General features: G+C 42.9%; 1 protein-coding gene across 1 annotated transcript in view; it reads left to right on the top strand.

Annotated features, from left to right (window-relative positions):
* LOC141320134 (NACHT, LRR and PYD domains-containing protein 3-like) overlaps positions 1 to 19,896 on the top strand; it is a 60,982-nt gene extending 41,086 nt beyond the window's left edge. Inside the window, exon 10 of the mRNA XM_073833290.1 lies at positions 18,764 to 19,896. Coding sequence (XP_073689391.1) covers positions 18,764 to 19,308 — 545 coding nt within the window. The 3' untranslated portion in view covers positions 19,309 to 19,896. The remainder of the gene's footprint in view (positions 1 to 18,763) is intronic.
* The last annotated feature ends 284 nt before the right edge of the window (positions 19,897 to 20,180 follow it).

Below are 20,180 nucleotides of genomic sequence, written 5' to 3'. Positions count from 1 at the left end.
AACGGGATATTTTTATAAATCCAGCTTTTGTTTTCTTTTGTGGACTAGATATAAACGTCTTTAATGTCAAATATCGTATTCAGGTCAGTACTAAATAAACAATAACATGCATGTTGTATGATTTCTGTTATTTTGGTAAAATAATTAACATTTTGCAGATTTTATGTATTTTTAAATTTTTTTAGTATTTTCTGTGTCTTTTATTTTTTTACACAAATATTGTTAAAGTACTTTTCACTATAGTATACTTTATAATTTACTATTCATTTATTTTCATATTGTATGTTCTGTATATATTACATATTCTACTTGGTATTACTCATGTATTGTCATTAATTTCATGTATTTATTATGGTATTATAGATATGTTTGCTATTATAAATCTATTAAATTACTGTTATTGTTCTGTTGTACTTGCTATGTTGTTATATTATTCCCTTTACTACAGCATGAACTACACACACCTTGTAATATTACAAATTTCACTATATTTTTACTGTGCACTGAATCAATGCACAATATTTCACCGCTGTAACTAAGCTTTACTGGTGCATGGGTAGTTAATAATGAGTTAGTAATGAAGCGACACGTTAACAAATCATCAAATTACAGACCAAACGAGCAACGAGATAAAGCAGAGCAAGTTGGAAGCTAGCCGACATGTCGTCGTCACAAGCATTCAGTGGACGATCAACGGACCATACTCTACAGTCAAGTGCTACTGCAGCAGCGCGCGCCACCAAGCTACAGGCTAGAGAGGAGAGTTTGCATGAAAATACAGCAACACAGGAGAACCCATACAGTGCATCGTTAAGGACACGCTCGCAAGTATGTTGTTCAGTGAGATCCAGTTCATCGTCAGCGGGGTCTGCAGCAGTCAGAGCAAGAGCGAGAGCCGAAGCAGCAAAGGCACGCCTATGCTATGCTGAAGAGGAAGCTAATCTGAGGCTACAACAAGCTAAATTGGAAGTGTCTATAGAAATGCTAAAACATAAAAAAGAGGCTGCTGCAGCCATTGCAGAAGCAGAGGCACTTGAAGCTGCTGCTGATATAAAGAGCGAGAAGCATAGTTGTGACCTGAACAAAGACTCTGTTCCTTTAGAAGCCTCACAACGCACAAGGCAGTATGTGCTTGATCAACTAAAAGAAAGGGATTCAGAACTTAAGTCATGTGATAACGGTGACACACGAGCAAAGACAGCGCCGGTCCTTAACCACAACGTGTCACCTCCACCACTAAAGCCTGAAGCCTGTCCCTTCTATCCACAACAGAACAATACTGCTACACATCATCTCATCTCACAGCAGCCTTACATCAGCACATACGAGGACAGCCACAAGCCATTCAACAGGACGCCTGGAGATGTTAGTCTACCTCACATCAAATCCAGTGGTGAGCATGCTTCTCTTGCTAAAGTGGCTCGGTAAGGAGTCAGCAGAGCATATTGAGCAGATAAGAGCAATACACATCAATCGTCCAGAAGCAGGACTGGCCATGGCTTGGGAAAGGCTCGAGCAAACATATGGCTCAGCTGAAGCAATAGAAAATGCTCTGTTCAAACGCATTGACAGCTTTCCGAAAATAGTAAACCGAGATGGATCTAACCTGACAAAGCTGGGTGATCTGCTAATGGAACTGCAGGCCGCTAAGGCTGAAGGGGACTTACCAGGCCTGGCTTTCCTGGACACGTCGAGAGGCGTCAACCCAATTGTACAGAAACTCCCGCCTCGTCTCCAGGACAAGTGGGTGATAGCTGGTGCATCCTACAAGCGTCAAAACCATGTGAGCTATCCTCCCTTTGGCTTCTTTGCCGATTTTGTCAGCGAGCAGGCTCGCATCGCAAATGACCCAAGCTTCAGCCTCATCGGCAACACAGACATGGCCCCCAGGACAGAGAAGACAGTGTGAAAGCCCAACAGACAGCGGGAAGTCTCCGTCCACAAGACAGAGGTGTCACCCAGAGCCACATCTGACACGGGCGAGCCTCCAACAAAATCCGACGAAGGCGACAAACTGTGTCTGTTGCATAAAAAGCCACACCCTCTCCGTAAGTGCCGGGCATTCAGAGAGAAGCCCATTGACGAGCGCAAGACACTCCTCAAAGAAAACAGTGTGTGCTTTAAATGTCTTTCTTCCTCGTCTCACATTGCAAAGAACTGCAAAGTCAATGTCCAGTGTTTTGAATGTAAGAGCGACAGACACAACACAGCGCTTCACCTTGGATGGAACTGTTCGCGCCTCGTTGCCAAGCCTCATTGAATGTAACGATATACCGAACAACAGAGAGGAGATTCCAACCCACGAAGTAGCTCTTCATCATGCTCATCTAAGGTCAGTGGCACACCTCATCCCTGAAATTGACCCGCAAGCCCCCATTATGCTTCTCTTAGGACGAGACATTATTAGATTGCATAAAGTCCGCAAACAGGTCAATGGCCCTCACAACCTGCCTTACGCACAGAAGTTAGACCTGATGGGGTGGGTCATTGTTGGAAATGTGTGCCTAGGTTATGTTCACAGGCCACTGACGATTAGCACGTTCCATACAAACACCACAGAGCTGCAACGGCCCACTCTCTTTGATGCGTGCCCCAACGTGTTCCATGTGAAGGAGAGGTTCAGCAACACCCAGGCCACCAGTGAGCCTCCAGCGTATCCTGAGGACCAGCCTATCTGTGAAACCGACCACCTTGGATGCACAGTGTTCAGGCGGACCAGAGATGACAACCAGGTGGCTCCCTCCATTCAAGATACAATGTTCATGGAGATAATGGATGAAGGACTACAAAAAGACCCAAACAACAGTTGGGTGGCTCCATTACCCTTCAAGAGCCCACGCCCACGGCTCCCAGACAACAGGCCACAGGCGCTGAGGCGTCTCATGTCTCTTAAGTGTAACTTTGAGGAAAAGCCTGAGATGAGAGACCACTTTCTCGCCTTCATGGGCAACATGTTTCGGAACGGTCATGCAGAGTTAGCCCCCCCTCTCAGTTCAGATGAAGAAAGGTGGTACTTGCCAACGTTCGGGGTGTATCATCCGAAAAAACCTAAGAAAATCCGTGTGGTATTCGATTCCAGTGCCCAATGCAACGGCGTATCACTCAACAACGTGCTGTTAACGGGTCCTGACCTGAATAACACACTACTGGGAGTGCTGATTCGGTTCAGAAGAGAGGCCATCGCCGTCACAGCCGACATAGAACAGATGTTCTATTGCTTCCGGGTAAGAGAGAAAGACCGTGACTTCTTACGCTTTCTCTGGTTCCAGGACAATGACCTCTCCAAAGCCATCGTGGATTACCGGATGAACGTCAACGTCTTCGGCAATAGCCCATCACCTGCAGTGGCTATTCATGGTCTGCACAAGTCTGTTCAAGGCAGTGAGTTCCACGTCGACCCAGATGTGCAGCACTTCGTGTTGCATGACTTCTATGTCGATGATGGGTTGAAGTCCCTGCCCACAGTTCAAGCTGCTATCAGCCTGTTAAAAAGGACACAGGATGTGCTCTCCAAGTCGAATCTGAGACTTCACAAGATTGCAGCGAACAACAAAGAGGTCATGGACGCCTTTCCATCCAGTGACCATGCGAGTGACCTCAAAGACCTTGACCTCGACACAGACGCGCTGCCGTTGCAGCGCAGCCTCGGGCTTGACTGGAATCTCAAGACAGACTGTTTCCTTTTTAATGTCTCCAGTGAGACCAAGCCCTACACCCGGTGGGGTATCTTATCCACAATCAATAGCCTCTACGACCCACTTGGATTTGTTGCGCCCGTCACAATCCAAGGCAAGGCTATCCTACGAGAGCTCACAGTGGAGAACGGTGACTGGGATGCGCCCTTACCTCCAGCCATGGAAGATGCCTGGACGTCATGGAGAGCCTCTCTGTCTGAGCTCGCTGAGCTTTCCATCCCAAGGCGCTACACGGAAACCTCACCGTCAGCAGCGGTAAGAAGAGAACTGTGTGTGTTCTGTGATGCGTCAGTCAAAGCTATCGGTGCTGTGTGCTACCTGAAAGTGACAGACAGTAATGGCAACAACCAGATTGGATTTGTAATGGGCAAAGCCAAGCTGGCCCCCTGCCCTGAACACACAGTGCCAAGACTTGAACTCTGTGCAGCAGTGCTTGCTGTTGAGTTAGCAGACCTGGTCTCAGCAGAACTAGACCTACAGCTTGATGCCGTAACCTACTTCTCAGACAGTAAAGTAGTCTTGGGCTATATTTGCAATGAGACCAGGCGCTTTTATGTCTATGTGAGCAACCGGGTGTTACGCATCCGAAGATCCTGCCGACCAGACCAGTGGCGCTACGTGCCAACAGACCTGAATCCTGCAGATCACGCAACGCGTTCCGTCCCTGCTGGCCAACTGAAACACACCAACTGGCTGAGTGGGCCCAAATTTCTCTCCAAGTCGGAGCCCAGCATTTCTGCATGCCCTTATGACCTTGTTTTGCCCCGAGCACAGACCCAGACATCCGCCCTCTGGTGTCCGCCTTAAGCACTAAAGCCTCAAACACGCAACTGGATTCACAACGCTTTGCTAAGTTCTCTACCTGGAAGTCATTAACTCGTGCAGTCACTCGCCTCGTTCACATAGCCTGTCATTTCAAGACAGCTAACAGAGAGAACAGAGTATGCAAGGGCTGGCATTACTGCAAAGCTGAATTCACAGTTGAGGAATCAGAGAAAGCGTCAACTGTAATCATCCAAGCAGTTCAACAGGAAGTCTACAGCCAAGAGATAAAGTGCATTCTAAAACAGGAAAGGATGCCAAAAACAAGTCCTCTCAGAAATCTGGACTCGTTCATTGACACACACGGCTTTCTCAGAGTTGGAGGCCGTCTTCATCATTCAAGTCTCACTCAGGGTGAAAAGACTCCCCTGATTATTCCTGGCCAGCATCACATCGCCACTTTGCTCATCAGACACCACCACGAGCAAATTCATCATCAAGGCCGTCACTTTACTGAGGGGGCGGTCCGTTCAGCTGGTCTTTGGATAGTCGGAGGGAAGAAAAGAGTAAGCAGCATTATCCACCAATGCATAACATGCAGAAGGCTCAGAGCTCCGCTCAGCATCCAGAAAATGGCTAACCTGCCAGCTGATCGTCTCTCAACAGATCCTCCGTTCTCCAGCGTGGGTCTTGATGTGTTTGGCCCATGGAACGTCTCCTCACGCAAGACCAGAGGCGGCTTCGCTCAAAGTAAAAGGTGGGCGGTGATCTTTACGTGCATGAGTATAAGAGCTGTGCACATTGAAGTCATAGAATCTCTCGGCACTTCTAGCTTCATCAATGCGCTACGGCGCTTCCTTTCAATACGTGGGCCGGTCAAATACATTCGTTCCGACCGCGGCACAAACTTCATTGGTGCCTGTAAGGAACTGAAGATAGCCTCAAACATTGACAGCACTGCTGTAAAGACTTACCTCACAGACAAGGGTTGCATATGGTCCTTTAATCCCCCACATGCATCCCATTGGGGTGGATCATGGGAGAGAATGATAGGGCTGGCTAGGAGGATTCTGGATGCAATGTTCCTCCAGCTGAAAGACAAGCTCACCCACTAAGTGCTGGTGACTTTCATGGCAGAAGTTGCAGCGATCATCAACGCCAGGCCACTTGTTCCAGTGACCATGGACCCTGATGACTCGTTCATACTTACACCAGCTGCTCTTCTCACACAAAAGACGAACATTGTGCCTGCTCCTGCTGGTGAGTTTGGAGTTGCAGACCTCTACAAGTCCCAGTGACGGCAGGTTCAGCACCTGTCCAACACCTTCTGGGACCGCTGGAGGAAACAATTCCTCCCAACACTGCAGGCCCGCAAAAAATGGCAGTCCACTCAGCCAAACATTCAGTCTGGAAGCGTTGTTCTCCTTAAGAACATTCAAGCACCTAGGAATGAATGGCCTCTTGGACTGATTACTCAGGCCTTCCCTAGCAAAGATGGGAAAGTGCGCCAGGTTGAGGTGAAGATCATCAAACCAGGCGGGACTAGCCTCTTTCTCAGGCCAGTCAATGAAATAGTTCTCCTTCTACCTCCAGAGGCACAGTAATTGACTGTTTAAAAAAAAAAAATGGACTGTGCATGGACTGTGGGGTGACGTGTGGCCACATCAAGCGGGGAGTGTTTTGTTATGAGTAAGAAAACTTAAATAAGCATTAAGTTTAAAGTTACATTAACATGCTTTACTTTTAGTCAGCATTTCAGAGTTCTAATGTGTTCCAGGAATATGCATTTCGTATGTGTTTGTATTTAGGTCATGGTCACTTTAAGATCGCGCTGTGCTAATGTCCTATTACGCGATCCATAGTTGGGAAGTAAATACTCACGCACTTCATGTGCGTTTCAGCGGTTTGCTCGAGTTTATTTTCATGGAGCTTCATCGCATCTGTCTACTTCTCATGTCTGACGTAGCATCGTCGGTATGTATACTTTGTTTTGTGAGATTATTATGGAAGTATTATCCGTTATTTTTGACAATAATTGTAAATTTGTAGAGTGTAATCTGCCGATGGTTTGAACTCACGTCGGCTATGCATATGCTGGCTCTCTCGTGTTCGTTTGTTACGAGCTGCACGGTAAAGGTGCTATAATGACCAGAATGTAGTCACCTTTATTTATATAGCGCCTTTTACAATACAGATTGTGTCAAAGCAACTGCACAGTATTTAAACAGCACAATAGTGTGTAAATAACGCATTATTGTAACAATCAATTTTCAGTTAAAAGCAGTTCATCAATGAATTCAGTGATATCATCGTCAGTTCAGTTCAAATAGTGTACGATATCGCTGGAAAGTGTCCCCAACTAAGCAAGCCAGAGGCGACAGCGGCAAGGAACCAAAACTCCACAGGTGACAGAAATGGAGAAAAAAACCTTGGGAGAAACCAGGCTCAGTCGGGGGACCAGTTCTCCTCTGGCCAGACCAAACAACAGTTTGTACCAATGTCTGATTGTAGAGAACTCATCAGGATCCTGTGGTGTAGTGCCGATGGCCGTCAAGGTTGGCGAGGTCTTTATTGGTGATCCGCCTTGGAGCTCATCTGGTTGACATCCACGGCTATTGAAGTCATCTCTAGGTGGTGATCCATGATCTAAGCTGGGTACGGACTGGATCCGGGGGACTGGAGTGACCATCTGATCTAATCTAGATTTAAACTGACAGAGTGTGTCTGCCTCCCGAACAGTGTTAGGTAGATTGTTCCAGAGTTTAGGCGCTAGATAAGAAAATGATCTGCCGCCGGCAGTTGATTTTGATATTCTAGGTATTATCAAATTGCCAGAAATGTAGTTCACATGTATTTCTTTATTAGTGTTAAAATGAGTACAAACAAAATGCAACAGTAATTGTGCAAATTAGACTTTATTTATGTGTAATTTGTCATTGCTCTTGTGTGTGTTGCAGTTTCACTATTTTCCTTAACTCCAATAAACCTGTGGAACTGAGAATTAATCTTCAGAGTCTTGGTGTGGGGAAAAAGTTTAGCTGGCCGTCAGGATATTAAGTTAACATATCGAGGATGGCACATGTGCTTAAAGTCCTTTCTCACCTGTGGTTCCACATTTCACTTAGAGAAGATGTGCTTAAAGTCCTTTCTCACCTGTCCTTCCCTACCATTTCCCCTCACCCATCCTCTACGACTCAGAATGGTCAATTTCAAAATATAGTGTTCTACATGAATGCAAGTGTTATTCACAGTCATGTTTGGTATCATTTGAATTGTCTCTGTGCGTCTGGTACAATGGTCTCATTCTTACAAGAAATAAACTAAAGGGTAAACAGATACTAAGTTTATAGATATTTTGATCACTGTAGAGGGTGTGCCATCTCCTAGTGTCTTTAATGCAAATTACCATCTGTCCCCAAAAGGTGTAAACGGTCATGTCTGAGACTTGATCAATGCAAATTCCAATTGTTAGGTTCCTGTTTCCATTTGGTGGTTATTTGTCTTGGTCTGAGTACTCAAGGAGATAGAGCAAAAGGATCAGGGCGATTCTGTAGCGAGAAGCCCGTAGTGTGAGGTGTATCTCTACACTTCACATTATGTATTTTTCTAAGGTCAGGTATGCATCTTTTTACTCTTAGATTTATCTTTGAGAATTTGATGTTTGTATTGATATGATTTGATATCTCTGAATTGGCTATGTAATTGGCACAATACCTGACTGATAATAAATTGTAACATTTGATTTCATTCTGTTTTACTCTGTAATTATTGACTCTAGTAAACTCCCAAATAAACGAGTACAATAATACTAAAGAATAAATAGAATAATCAGATGTCTGAACAAATTATCCCATGAATGATCAATAACAATTGGCATTCTAACCCAAATGCGAGGTAACAATTAAAATGGAGTCAGATTAGATAATAAAATGGAGTCAGATTTAAACGTAACTTATATTTAATAACTTTGCACACTGAAAAGACTGGACACGGAAGAAACCTTCATCCACCATTGGATACCTCCGTTAGGCCAATTGCGTGGACCTTACAAGTGTCCCTCCAGAAACAACCTTCTTCTTCTTCTTCTTCTTTGGGGTTTATAGGCGGCTTGCATCCACGATCGTTGCACTACCGACATCTTCTGGCTGATTTCCTCTGTTACTCCAGTTTCTTTACTCCCGCTCTCTTCTCATCATATTCTATTCATAAGCCCAGTTTCCCATAAGAAATTACACAGACTTTTCTTGGTTTGCCCGATCACATTTTTATGTAGTATATCTTTCATACCCGTTCCTGCCACCCCATCTTTCTTTAGCTCCTCCATAAGTTTCCTTCTCTGTTCATCATATCCTCTGCAATTTAAAATGACATGCTCAATAGTTTCTTCCACCCCACATCTCTCACAGTACCCAGAAGGATGCTTCCCTATAATGTATAACGTGCTATTCAAATTACTATGCCCAATTCTTAATCTAGTCATTACTATTTCTTCTCTTCTAGACCCTCCCCATCTCCTCACAGAGCCAACTTTATTTTGTATAGTATACAGGTGTCTCCCTTTAACTTCTCTGTCCCATTGTCCTTGCCACTCTCCCAAAGCTCCCTTCCACCCTATACTTTTCCCTTCGGCTTTCGACAATTTTATATTTACTTCAACATTTTCCTTTTTCATTGCTTGTTTGGCTAAATTATCTACCTTCTCATTTCCCAAGATACCTATGTGCGCTGGAACCCAAATCATTTGAATCACAATTCCCTTTTCTTTTATTCTCTTATATGTTATCAATGTTGTATACAACAGGTCCTGGCGACTTTTGGATATACCTGTTCTGAGATTGTATAGCGCTGACATTGAGTCACTACCAATAAGGACCTTACTTATATTATTACCTATATACTTATTAATCCATTCCAATGCCATAAGTACAGCATATAGCTCAACTGTATATACATTTAAATCGTTCGTGGTTCTTTTGCATTCCCCCCTTTCTTGGCTAATTATGAAAATTGCGGATCCAGTCCTTCCTGTTTCAGGATCTTTTGATCCATCTGTATAGATCTGAATATACTCCCTGTATTTATTTTCCACATATCTATAATATTCGGCTATAAGGTCCACATTACTGTTTAATTTTTTGGTTTGATGCAACTTAAAATCAACTTCCATAGTATCAATTTCCCATACTGGATAATCAGGCCATATAACAGTTGGGCAGAACTCTTTCCCGCTCATCCCCAGACCCAGCTGCCTCATCTCCTATCCATCCAAAACTAAACTTTTGACCCCTTTCCTTTTCCCAGCTAGCTTGCAGTACTTTCTTGGTAGGATGGCCATCTCTGTGTCCCTTTAAATTGATCCAATAATTTACAAGTAATTGTTTACGTCGAATGTTCAATGGCATTTCTCCTGCTTCCACTTGTAGAGCACATACTGGTGATGTTTTTACTGCTCCTAAGCATAGTCTTAATGCTTTAGCCTGTATTACATCGAGTCTTGCAAGTACCGTTTTGGCTGCTGATCCATACGCCACACTCCCATAATCTATTCTTGATCTTATCAAACTTACATATATGTATTTTAGTGATTGATAGTCAGCCCCCCACTCTAATCCTGTTAAACATCTCATTATATTCAGTAATTTTTTACATTTATCCTCCACTTTCCTTATATGTCCTACCCATGTTAACCTTGGATCAAAATGTACTCCTAAGAAACAAAATGTATTAACCTTCTCTAGATTATTTCCATATAATTTTAAAATCATACCTTCACTAATTTTCCTCCTTGTAAAAAACATTACCTTGGTTTTTTCGACTGAAAATTTAAAACCCCAGTTTAATCCCCACCTCTCAACTTGCTTTATACTATCCTGCACCTTCTTAACTGTGTATTCTACATTTCTCCCTCTTTTCCATAATGCCCCATCATCCGCAAACAATGATCTTCCCATGTCTGTTGAGACATTTACATATATGTCATTTATCATAATTGAGAAAAGTGTGGGACTAACTACACTCCCCTGGGGTGTCCCATTCTCTGCAACATTCTTGCTTGACAAAACTGAGCCTATCTTAACCTGAATTGTTCTTCCTTTCAGAAAATCTTTAACCCAGTTAAAAATTCTCCCTCTAATTCCCATTCTGTACATCTTAATCAATAGCCCCTTCTCTCCATAGCATATCATACGCCTTTTCAATGTCAAAGAATACTGCTACCACTATTTCTTTACTTACTTGCGCTTTTCTTATTTCATCTTCTAAACATAACACTGCATCCATAGTACCCCTTCCTCTCCTAAATCCACTTTGGTACTCATTCAACATACCTTGCTTTTCCAAGATATACATTAATCTCTCATTTACCATTCTTTCCATTAGTTTGCATATATGAGAAGAATTTATTGGCTTACTAGAGTCCTTCCCAGGCTTTCTTATTGGAACAATAACTGCTGCTTTCCAGCTCTTTGGCATTTTTCCTTCTTCCCATACTTTATTGAACAGCATCAATAGTTTCTTCTTCCCCTCTTCACTTAACTGCTTCAACATGCTATAGCATACCCCATCTATCCCTGGAGCAGTCATCCCAGTTTTTGCCAATGCCCTAGTTAATTCTCCCATATTAAAAGGTACATTTTGATCACGTTCATCACATCCTACCCCTTTTAGTGCTTCTAAATTTTCAGATCTAGTTTTATCTCTACCCCTCTTTCCTTCCTCAGATAAATTATTTGAACTATGTACCTTAACAAATGTATTTACCAACATTTCCGCCTTTTCTTTATTTGTTACTGCAGCCTCATTCTCATTTGTTAAAACTGGGTAGTTCCAGTCTCTCCTCTCTCCTCCCATTTGTTTAATCATGGTCCACACTTCCCCTATCTGAGTTGTATTCCCAATTGAACTGCAATAATTTCTCCAAAATGTTCTTTTCGCTTGTCTTATTACTCTCCTTACTGCTGCTTGAGCATATTTATACTGAATCATATGTAGAAAATTATGCGTTTTTTTCATTACCTTAAATGTTTTATTTCGATTCTGGATTGCTTTTTTACATTCATCATTCCACCACGGCACTTCTTTCTTTTTCATACTACCTTGACTTTTTGGAATAGATTCTAATGCTGCTGCAATTATACCCTGTCTCACTTTGTCTCCAAAAGTTTCAATATCACAATTATATTCAATACGATTCAAATACTGATCACTTTCTTTCTGAAATTTCCCCCCGTCAGCCTTTTCAAACACCCATCTACCTCCTTTCCCTTCAGTATTTTGTGATAGGCTTATATTAATTTTACACAGAACTGGATAATGATCACTTCCTACTGTACCTTCTTTATATACACTCCAAGAACATTTTGCTGCCATAGTACTGGTCACCAGCGTGAGATCAAGTACAGACTCCCTCCCAGTATTAACCTCTATCCTTGTTTTAGTTCCATCATTTAGACAAACCAAGTTTTTCTCCTCTAACAGCTCTTCTATTACTTGCCCATTAGTGTCTATTTTTCCACTTCCCCACAATGTATTATGCGCATTGAAGTCTCCACACTATACAATATTACTGCTATCCTGCCCGCCCACCTGCTCAAGCTGACTTAGTTGCAGCCTTCTACATGGATTATAAAAATTAATGACTATGAATTTCTTCCCTACCCCCCATACTTCAACTACTACATTGTCATGTATCTGGTCTTCCCTGTCATCATAAACTCTTGCACCACACTTCATGGACTTCATTCCCCATAAGCCACTGCACTAATCTCTGCATTCACCTGGCCCTTGTTTCTCACTGCTCTGATTAGTTCTCACAGCTGCACCTCATCACTCTGACTGCATTTAAGCCACTCACACACACAGCCACCTTGCGAAGTCTTATTGTTCCATTTGGTCGTAATTCTAAGCGTTTATCTCAGTGTTGGTTTATCAGTGTATGACTCTGGACTGTGTACCCCGTTGATGATTCCTGCTTCCTGCCATTGCGACCATTGCATGTCTATCGAACTGTTTCCCGGATTACCTACGTTGTTCCTGTTTTCTGGTGATTATTCTTGCCTGTCGACACTTCTCAATAAAGCCTTGCAAATGGATCCGCACGTCTCACTCTGACTCTCCCTTGTGACAGAAGACTTCGCCGCTACAAGGATCCAGCGGCTTTATTCGTCAGCAGGACAACCGACCAAAAATGGATCTAGCAGGAGGTTTAATCGACCCCGTAAGTGTGCTCTGCAGCATTTTTCAAAATGGCCGCTCCATTGTGCATTATGTTGATGAGTTCATCACATATAGCCACCTGGCATCATGTGATGAGACCATGGTCAAGGAGTGCTTTTGGAGCGGACTCGACCCCGTAATCAGTTCCAACCTACCTGATGAAGACCACAGCTGGACTCTCGCACCGTATATAGACTTTGTCATGTTTCACTGCAAATCTCCGTTTACTGTGGGTGAGGTCGAGTCCGCTCACAAGATGTCTGCCCTTCCAGATCCTGCTGCAAAGATGGCCGCCACGCCAGAGCCTGCTGCAAAGATGGCCGCCACGCCAGAGCCTGCACGCAAGATGGCCGCCACGCCAGAGTCTGCACCTAAGATGGCTACCGTCAAATCAGAGTCTCCGCCGCCAGAGCGCCCTCTAGTGACCGCTCGCTCAGAGCCTGCTCTTCCAGAGTCTCCGCTGGAGACGCCCAGCCCTCCTGAATCTCCGCTGGGGTCGTCCAGTTCTCCAGAGCTCGCTCCTCAAGAGCGTCATCCAGAGCCCGCTTCACAAGAGCGTCGTCCAGAGCCCGCTCCTCAAGACAGCCTTCCAGAGACTCCACTGGTTCTGCCCAGCCTTCCAGAGCCTCCTCCGGTTCAGCCCAGCCTTCCAGAGACTCCGCTGGTTCCGCCCAGTCTTCCAGAGCCTCCGCTGGTTCCGCCCAGCCTTCCAGAGACTCCGCTGGTTCCGCCCAGCCTTCCAGAGACTCCGCTGGTTCCGCCCAGCCTTCCAGAGACTCCGCTGGTTCCGCCCAGCCTTCCAAAGACTCCGCTGGTTCCGCCCAGCCATCCAGAAACTCCGCTGGCTCCGCCCAGTCTTCCAGAGACTCCGCTGGTTCCGCCCTGCCTTCCAGAGCCTCCGCTGGTTCCGCCCAGTCTTCCAGAGACTCCGCTGGTTCCATCCAGTCATCCTGAGATTCCTGTCTGCCCGGTTCTGGACACGGAGCTCATGCATGGACTGTTCCCACCCACCCTCCCTGCTGCTCAAGTCCCGCCACCTCTGTCTCCTGACAGTCCCTCTGCTCACCCACATCCCACCTTCGGTGCAGAGGACTTGCCGTGGGACTGCCAGTCTCCATCGGTGTCCAGAGTGAGGGATCCCTCACCATCACCTCCAGTCTCAGAGTCCTGGACTCCACCTCGGCCCTCCGACCCTGCGGCTCCACCCCGGCTCTGTGCTCCCTCGTCTCCGTTGTCAGCCGTCGGCCCACCAGCTCCTCCGGGCTCCATCGTCTCTCCGGCTCCGCCCTGGTCAGTCGTCGCCCCACCTTCGCCTCTGGACTCTACTCCTCCGGCTGCGCCTCGTCACTCCGTCCTGCCGGCTCTGTGGACCTCCTCCCTCCCATGGGCACAGCCTCGATCCTCTGTCACTCCGGCTCCGCTGCGTACCTCCGGACCTCCATCTCCGCCGGGGTCGCCAGAGCCTTGGGCTCCGCCTTGGCCCTCCGGATCCTCGGTGTCACCTAGGACCATCGACTCTCCGGTTCCGCCTCGGGCTCCACCTCCGTCGGTCGGCCCCATGCAGGAGCCAACCCTTCCTCCACCATGGCTTCTCCCTCCGTCGGCTCCGCCTCATTTCGTGGTTCCAGTACCACTACATGGACCTGGCCCTCCATCCCTCCCCCTGTTCCGCCTCCGCTCCACCACCCTCAAGATTGTATGAGGTGGTTAGAGCGTCTGGAAGCCGCTCCTTGTGGAGGGGCTCTGTCATGTATCTGGTCTTCCCTGTCATCATAAACTCTTGCACCACACTTCATGGACTTCATTCCCCATAAGCCACTGCACTAATCTCTGCATTCACCTGGCCCTTGTTTCTCACTGCTCTGATTAGTTCTCACAGCTGCACCTCATCACTCTGACTGCATTTAAGCCACTCACACACACAGCCACCTTGCGAAGTCTTATTGTTCCATTTGGTCGTAATTCTAAGCGTTTATCTCAGTGTTGGTTTATCAGTGTATGACTCTGGACTGTGTACCCCGTTGATGATTCCTGCTTCCTGCCATTGCGACCATTGCATGTCTATCGAACTGTTTCCCGGATTACCTACGTTGTTCCTGTTTTCTGGTGATTATTCTTGCCTGTCGACACTTCTCAATAAAGCCTTGCAAATGGATCCGCACGTCTCACTCTGACTCTCCCTTGTGACATACATATTCATATTCATTCTCTATCATCCCTATATTTAACTCTCTATATGGAATTCCTTGTTTCACAAAAGTAACACATCCCCCTCCACTCCCATTTACCCTATCTTGCCGAACTGCTACATACCCAATTATAACAAAATCCAGATTGGGCTTTAGCCAGGACTCCTGGACACAAATAACATCTGGTTTGTTTTCCCTACTTGCAATAAACTGTTTAAACTCTTGTCCATTTGCGATCAGGCTCCTTGCATTCCATTGAAGGAGCAACATTATTAAAAATATTAGCCCACACATGTTATCTCTTGACTCAACTGTACACTTAGCTCATCCCGTACTTCTTCCCATTTCAAACCTGCCATATCTAAATGATGTATTGCTGCTTTAACAATTATCTGAATTCTTTCTGTTTTAGATCTGATTTCAGCTGTAGCATTAATCACTCCTGCTATAAACGTCACCATTTTCTTCTTTTCCTCCCATTTTTCTTTATATACTTGCTGAACTTCTCTTGTCCCTCTATTCCTATATTCCCTTTCCGGGTTCTCCTTTTCCCCTACAGATCTTCTGGCAGCCTCAGCATAGGAGATGTTTTCCTTCACTCTTATCTGCTGTATCTTCACCTCTTTTTTCATTACTTCACATCCCCAAAAAGCAACACTGTGATTCCCCCCACAGCTGCAACATCTTGGCTTTACTCCTTCCCCACACTCTCCATAATCATGATCCCCGCCACATCTGGCACATCTCCTTTTTCCCTTGCATATTTTAGCCATATGTCCAAATTCTTGGCATTTATAGCACCTCATTGGTTTAGGAATATATTCCCTTACCCTATACCTCATGAATCCATAATACACCTCTTTTGGAACATCCTTTGAATCAAACTCAATCAAAACAGATTCTGTTTCTGTTTTCTCAAATCCCCTTGTCAATCTTACAGCACTCTTAACCGAACTGTTTTGTGCCCTCATATTCTCAACTAGAGCTTTCATATTTATCGTGACTGGAATTCCATACATCACTCCCTTACCACCATTTATTTTCCTTTCCCCCACTCTTATTACTTTGTCTACCTTAATTTTTCCTATGCAGCTCATCTTCATTGCTTTTCCGACCTGTACCTCATTATTACAGCCTATGAGTAAGTTTCCATCTCCCAATATTCTTGCATATTTCACTTCTCCAATTTGTCCTCTTATTATGTATGTTAACTTAAGTGGATCCATTCTCTTTACTCCCCCCTCTCCTTCAAATCGTATCACAACATTAAACAATCTTTCTTGCAGTCTCTCCCCTTCATCCTCCCTTCCTTCACTTTCTGTTTCATTTGAACTAGCTCTACTTTTTTTCTTTCTTTTACAACCTACCCCTTGTTTTGATCGGTTTCCTCTCCCTACTTCTTCCCACTCACTCTCTCTTCTCTCATCACTCTCAATCCCCTCCCGATCACTAAATTCCATACAATCCACATTCCTCCCCGCCATTTTGCTAATGTTGATAGGGTTAGCCGACAAAGAGGCCGCGGGGCAACACCGCTACCGGACCTATACAGGCCGTCGGCCAATGTGCCCCAGACCACTCCCCACTCGACTCACCACTACCTCGTATTTCAGTCCGTCTTATGTCCACAGGAATTTGTATTGAGATCACTGGGGTAATTTCCAGAAATCACCAAACGCTGTTTTGAAGTTCCCGCCCGAACACCCCCACTCGAGACTTCCCAAATCCAGAAACAACCTTACATACTGTAGTTCCGTTTATTTGAAACGGTTAAATTATTGATCATTGAAAGTATTAGCTATTGGTCTATTTTCTGAATTTGGTTTAATATATCTGCATAATAAATGGCACTAATACTTTCAAAGAACAATAATTTAATAATTTCAAATAAAGGGGACTACAGAATGTAAGGTTTGTTTCAAGTGGGACACTAATTAGTGGCGTACTCTAGGCACTCGATCAGCGCGTAAGGTTTGTTGTTTCGGTAATGTCCATTTTTTATCTGCTTTTGTAAACCGGATTAAAGGCATGTTTGCATCTGCGTTTTTTATTATTATTTATTTATACACGTTAATTAAACGTTTTTAAGTTTCTGGAATCTAAATATTTGACCTTGTGTGTGTCTTTAGAAGTAACATTATGTTTGGACTTTCTTTTGAGTTCATATTTGTGAAATTATGTCAATGAAAAATAAAGTGACTAAAAAACACAGTTTGTTGTACTGCTGGTATAAATGAACAGGGACACTCTTACAGCATGTTTAATGTTATGTAATTTGATGATTTGTTAATGTGTTTTTTAGTCACTTTATTTTTCATAATTTCACATATATGGACTCAAAAGAAAGTCCAAACAAATGTTCTAAGTGGGTTTTGGGTTTTTATTTTTAATAATTCTGTGTATAAATCAATAGGGTGAGTTTAAAGGGAAAGAGAAGAACATAAAACAGACAAGATCAGTCATTAGTGTATTTAGTATTTTCTACACTTGATGAAGAGGATCAACCTTTGACACCCAATAATGTTAAAGACAAAGCTGAAGATGTCAAATGCTCAAATTATGATAGTATTAAATAACTTAATTTCAGAGTCAGAGTATTTCTCATTCTTTCCTAAAGATGTAGTTTAGCCATAAATGTTAATTAATGCATTAACTATCAAACATGTACTAACATTTAGTTAAGGCTGCCGTTATTCATCCATGAATCCGTATGACTCCAGTTGTAGTTAAGGATAGCCCTTTGTTAGTTCATAATTAATTAATTCCTTGAATAATCATTAGTATCTGATGAATTAAGTGTTCATTTAGGCATTAGTACAAGATTATTCATCTACCCTTATTGTAAAGTGTTACCCACATTTCTTTTAAAGGGGTCCTATTATGCTCCTTTACAAAGTCTTTCATTTGTTTTTGAGTTACTTGAACATGCTCTCATGCTTAGTTGTTCGAAAAACGCATTATTTTGCACATAATTTACATTATTACAATAGCGTTCTCCTCAGGCTGGCACAAACGAGAGTGGACTTTGAGATTTGTCACTTTGTGGATGTTTTTTATGCTCAAACATACACACCACACACTGGCTAAAGTTCAGAAAGTGAAAAAGCAGAATAGCACCCCTTTAAGATCATTCACAAACTCTATCCTATCAAACATTTTCTCAGCAAATTTAAGAAGGATATTGATGTCAATTGCTCTTTATATTTGGAAACTGTATTCCACATCTTTTGGCACTGTAGTCGTGTTAAAAAGTTATGGTTATGATACATTTGTGTTTATCAAAAATAAAAGATTTTAATTTGCATTTTGAAAATGTTGTTTTTGGATACTTTGATCATGATAATATGAATAATGAAGCATTCGTTATTAATCTATTCATATTACTAATTAAGTTTCACACATTCATAAATGCAAATCGGTAACACTTTATAATAATGGGCCGTTGTTAACAAGTCACTATGCAGGAAGTAATAGGTAGTTCTACATTAACACTTAATACTATTAACTCATATAGAAGCAAGATTAACTGAGCAGTAGGTCAGTGATCATTTTGGACAAAGATAGTCCCTTATTAGGTGTTTGATCATTACTAAAGAAAAGAATTGTCATTGAGAACTACTTGTGAACTGTGGCCAATTCATAAAGAATAACTCATTAATAATCACAACAGTAACATTTATAAAATCAACAATTAGGTTCTTTGTGCAAACTAATTTATGAAAACCATCATCACCGGCTGAAATTGTGACTCTGACCAAAATATGAATGGATGTGTTCTCTGTTCATTTCAAACTAACAATAATATAATTTATTTAATTAGGATGTAATGCCAGCAATGATTGGATTATTTCACTATTATGAGCTGCATTCATTCCTGATTCTGATGTGTTTTATCTCCATCAGATTCCCATCGGCTCACTCTGGATCTGAACACAGTGAATAAACTCCTCCGTCTGTCTGAGAACAACAGAGTGATTACTGACACTGTCACAGATCAACATTATCCTGATCATCCAGACAGATTTGATGGATATAATCGTCAGGTGTTGTTTAGAGAGAGTGTGTGTGGACGCTGTTACTGGGAGATTGAGTGGAGAGGAGCTTGTGTGTTTATATCAGTGTCATATAAGAGCATCGGCAGGAAGGGATTCAGTAATGAGTGTAGGTTTGGATATAATGATCAGTCCTGGAGTTTGTTCTGCTCTTCCTCCAGTTACTCATTCTGGCACAATTACATAGAGACTGATCTCCCTGTGAAGCCCATCATCAGTAGAACAGGAGTGAAAGGTGTCTATAGAGTAGGAGTGTATGTGGATCACGGAGCAGGAACTCTGTCCTTCTACAGCGTCTCTGACACAATGAGCCTCATCCACACAGAACACACCACATTCACTCAGACGCTCTATCCTGGGTTTGGGGTTTATACTGGATCAGTTTCACTGTGTTGATGAATGAGAACAGACTGATGAGAGAATCTACCCATAATGCTTTGAGCTGATGATCAGCGAGTGACAGATAGAGTCATGACATTAATATGATCATCAGTCAGAATAAATCTAATAATCCTCATCTAGACAGTAGATCAGTGTGTGATGATGATCTGTGTTTCTCAATAATATCAGTCTCTCATCAATCATCTGCATTATTATCAACATCAGCCTGATATCCGTTCTCTCATTTCCTCTATTGTTTGGAATAAAACACAATCGCTGAACTTATACGGACAGGAAGTGAACGTCAATAGAAGGATCCATTGCAGCGGTCCACTAGCTTCATGCTATCGCTACGCAGAATATCATATTAAACTAAACATGCATTATAGCTAAAATACCAAACCTGAATCACAACAACATTTACAGTTTTATTTTTGAATCCTTTCCATTTATTTCTTAAGAATATTTGTATATGACTTCTGTTAACTACTAAACCATAACTCGTTTGTTACTGAAAGGATTTGTCTATGTTTTGTTTGTACTCTAATCCTGTTTGTTATTATTGCCCAAATAAATAAATGGATGACAACACAGAATAACACACATGATCAAAAACAGACTGTCTTTTATTTATTTGTTCACAAGATCTGCTCTCTAGGATCATAAACGCTGAACTAATACCAGCATATACAATTAAATTAAGGACATGCGTCAGAAAACTGGGAATGTTGGACAATAAATATATAACAGGGATATAACAGCTTGAACTATAGTCAAAACTAGTTTAACAATATTTTACATTATTATCAGATCTTGATCTCTAAAATATTTACTTTATAAAATGTGCTTTTCTTCTGAGTATTAAAATGTTTTAATGACAGTATATT

This window comes from Garra rufa, chromosome 1 (assembly GCF_049309525.1).
Source record: "Garra rufa chromosome 1, GarRuf1.0, whole genome shotgun sequence".
Taxonomy (NCBI): domain Eukaryota; kingdom Metazoa; phylum Chordata; class Actinopteri; order Cypriniformes; family Cyprinidae; genus Garra; species Garra rufa.
Note: the sequence above shows the minus strand (reverse complement) of the source record. Positions and strands in the feature narration are given on the sequence as shown.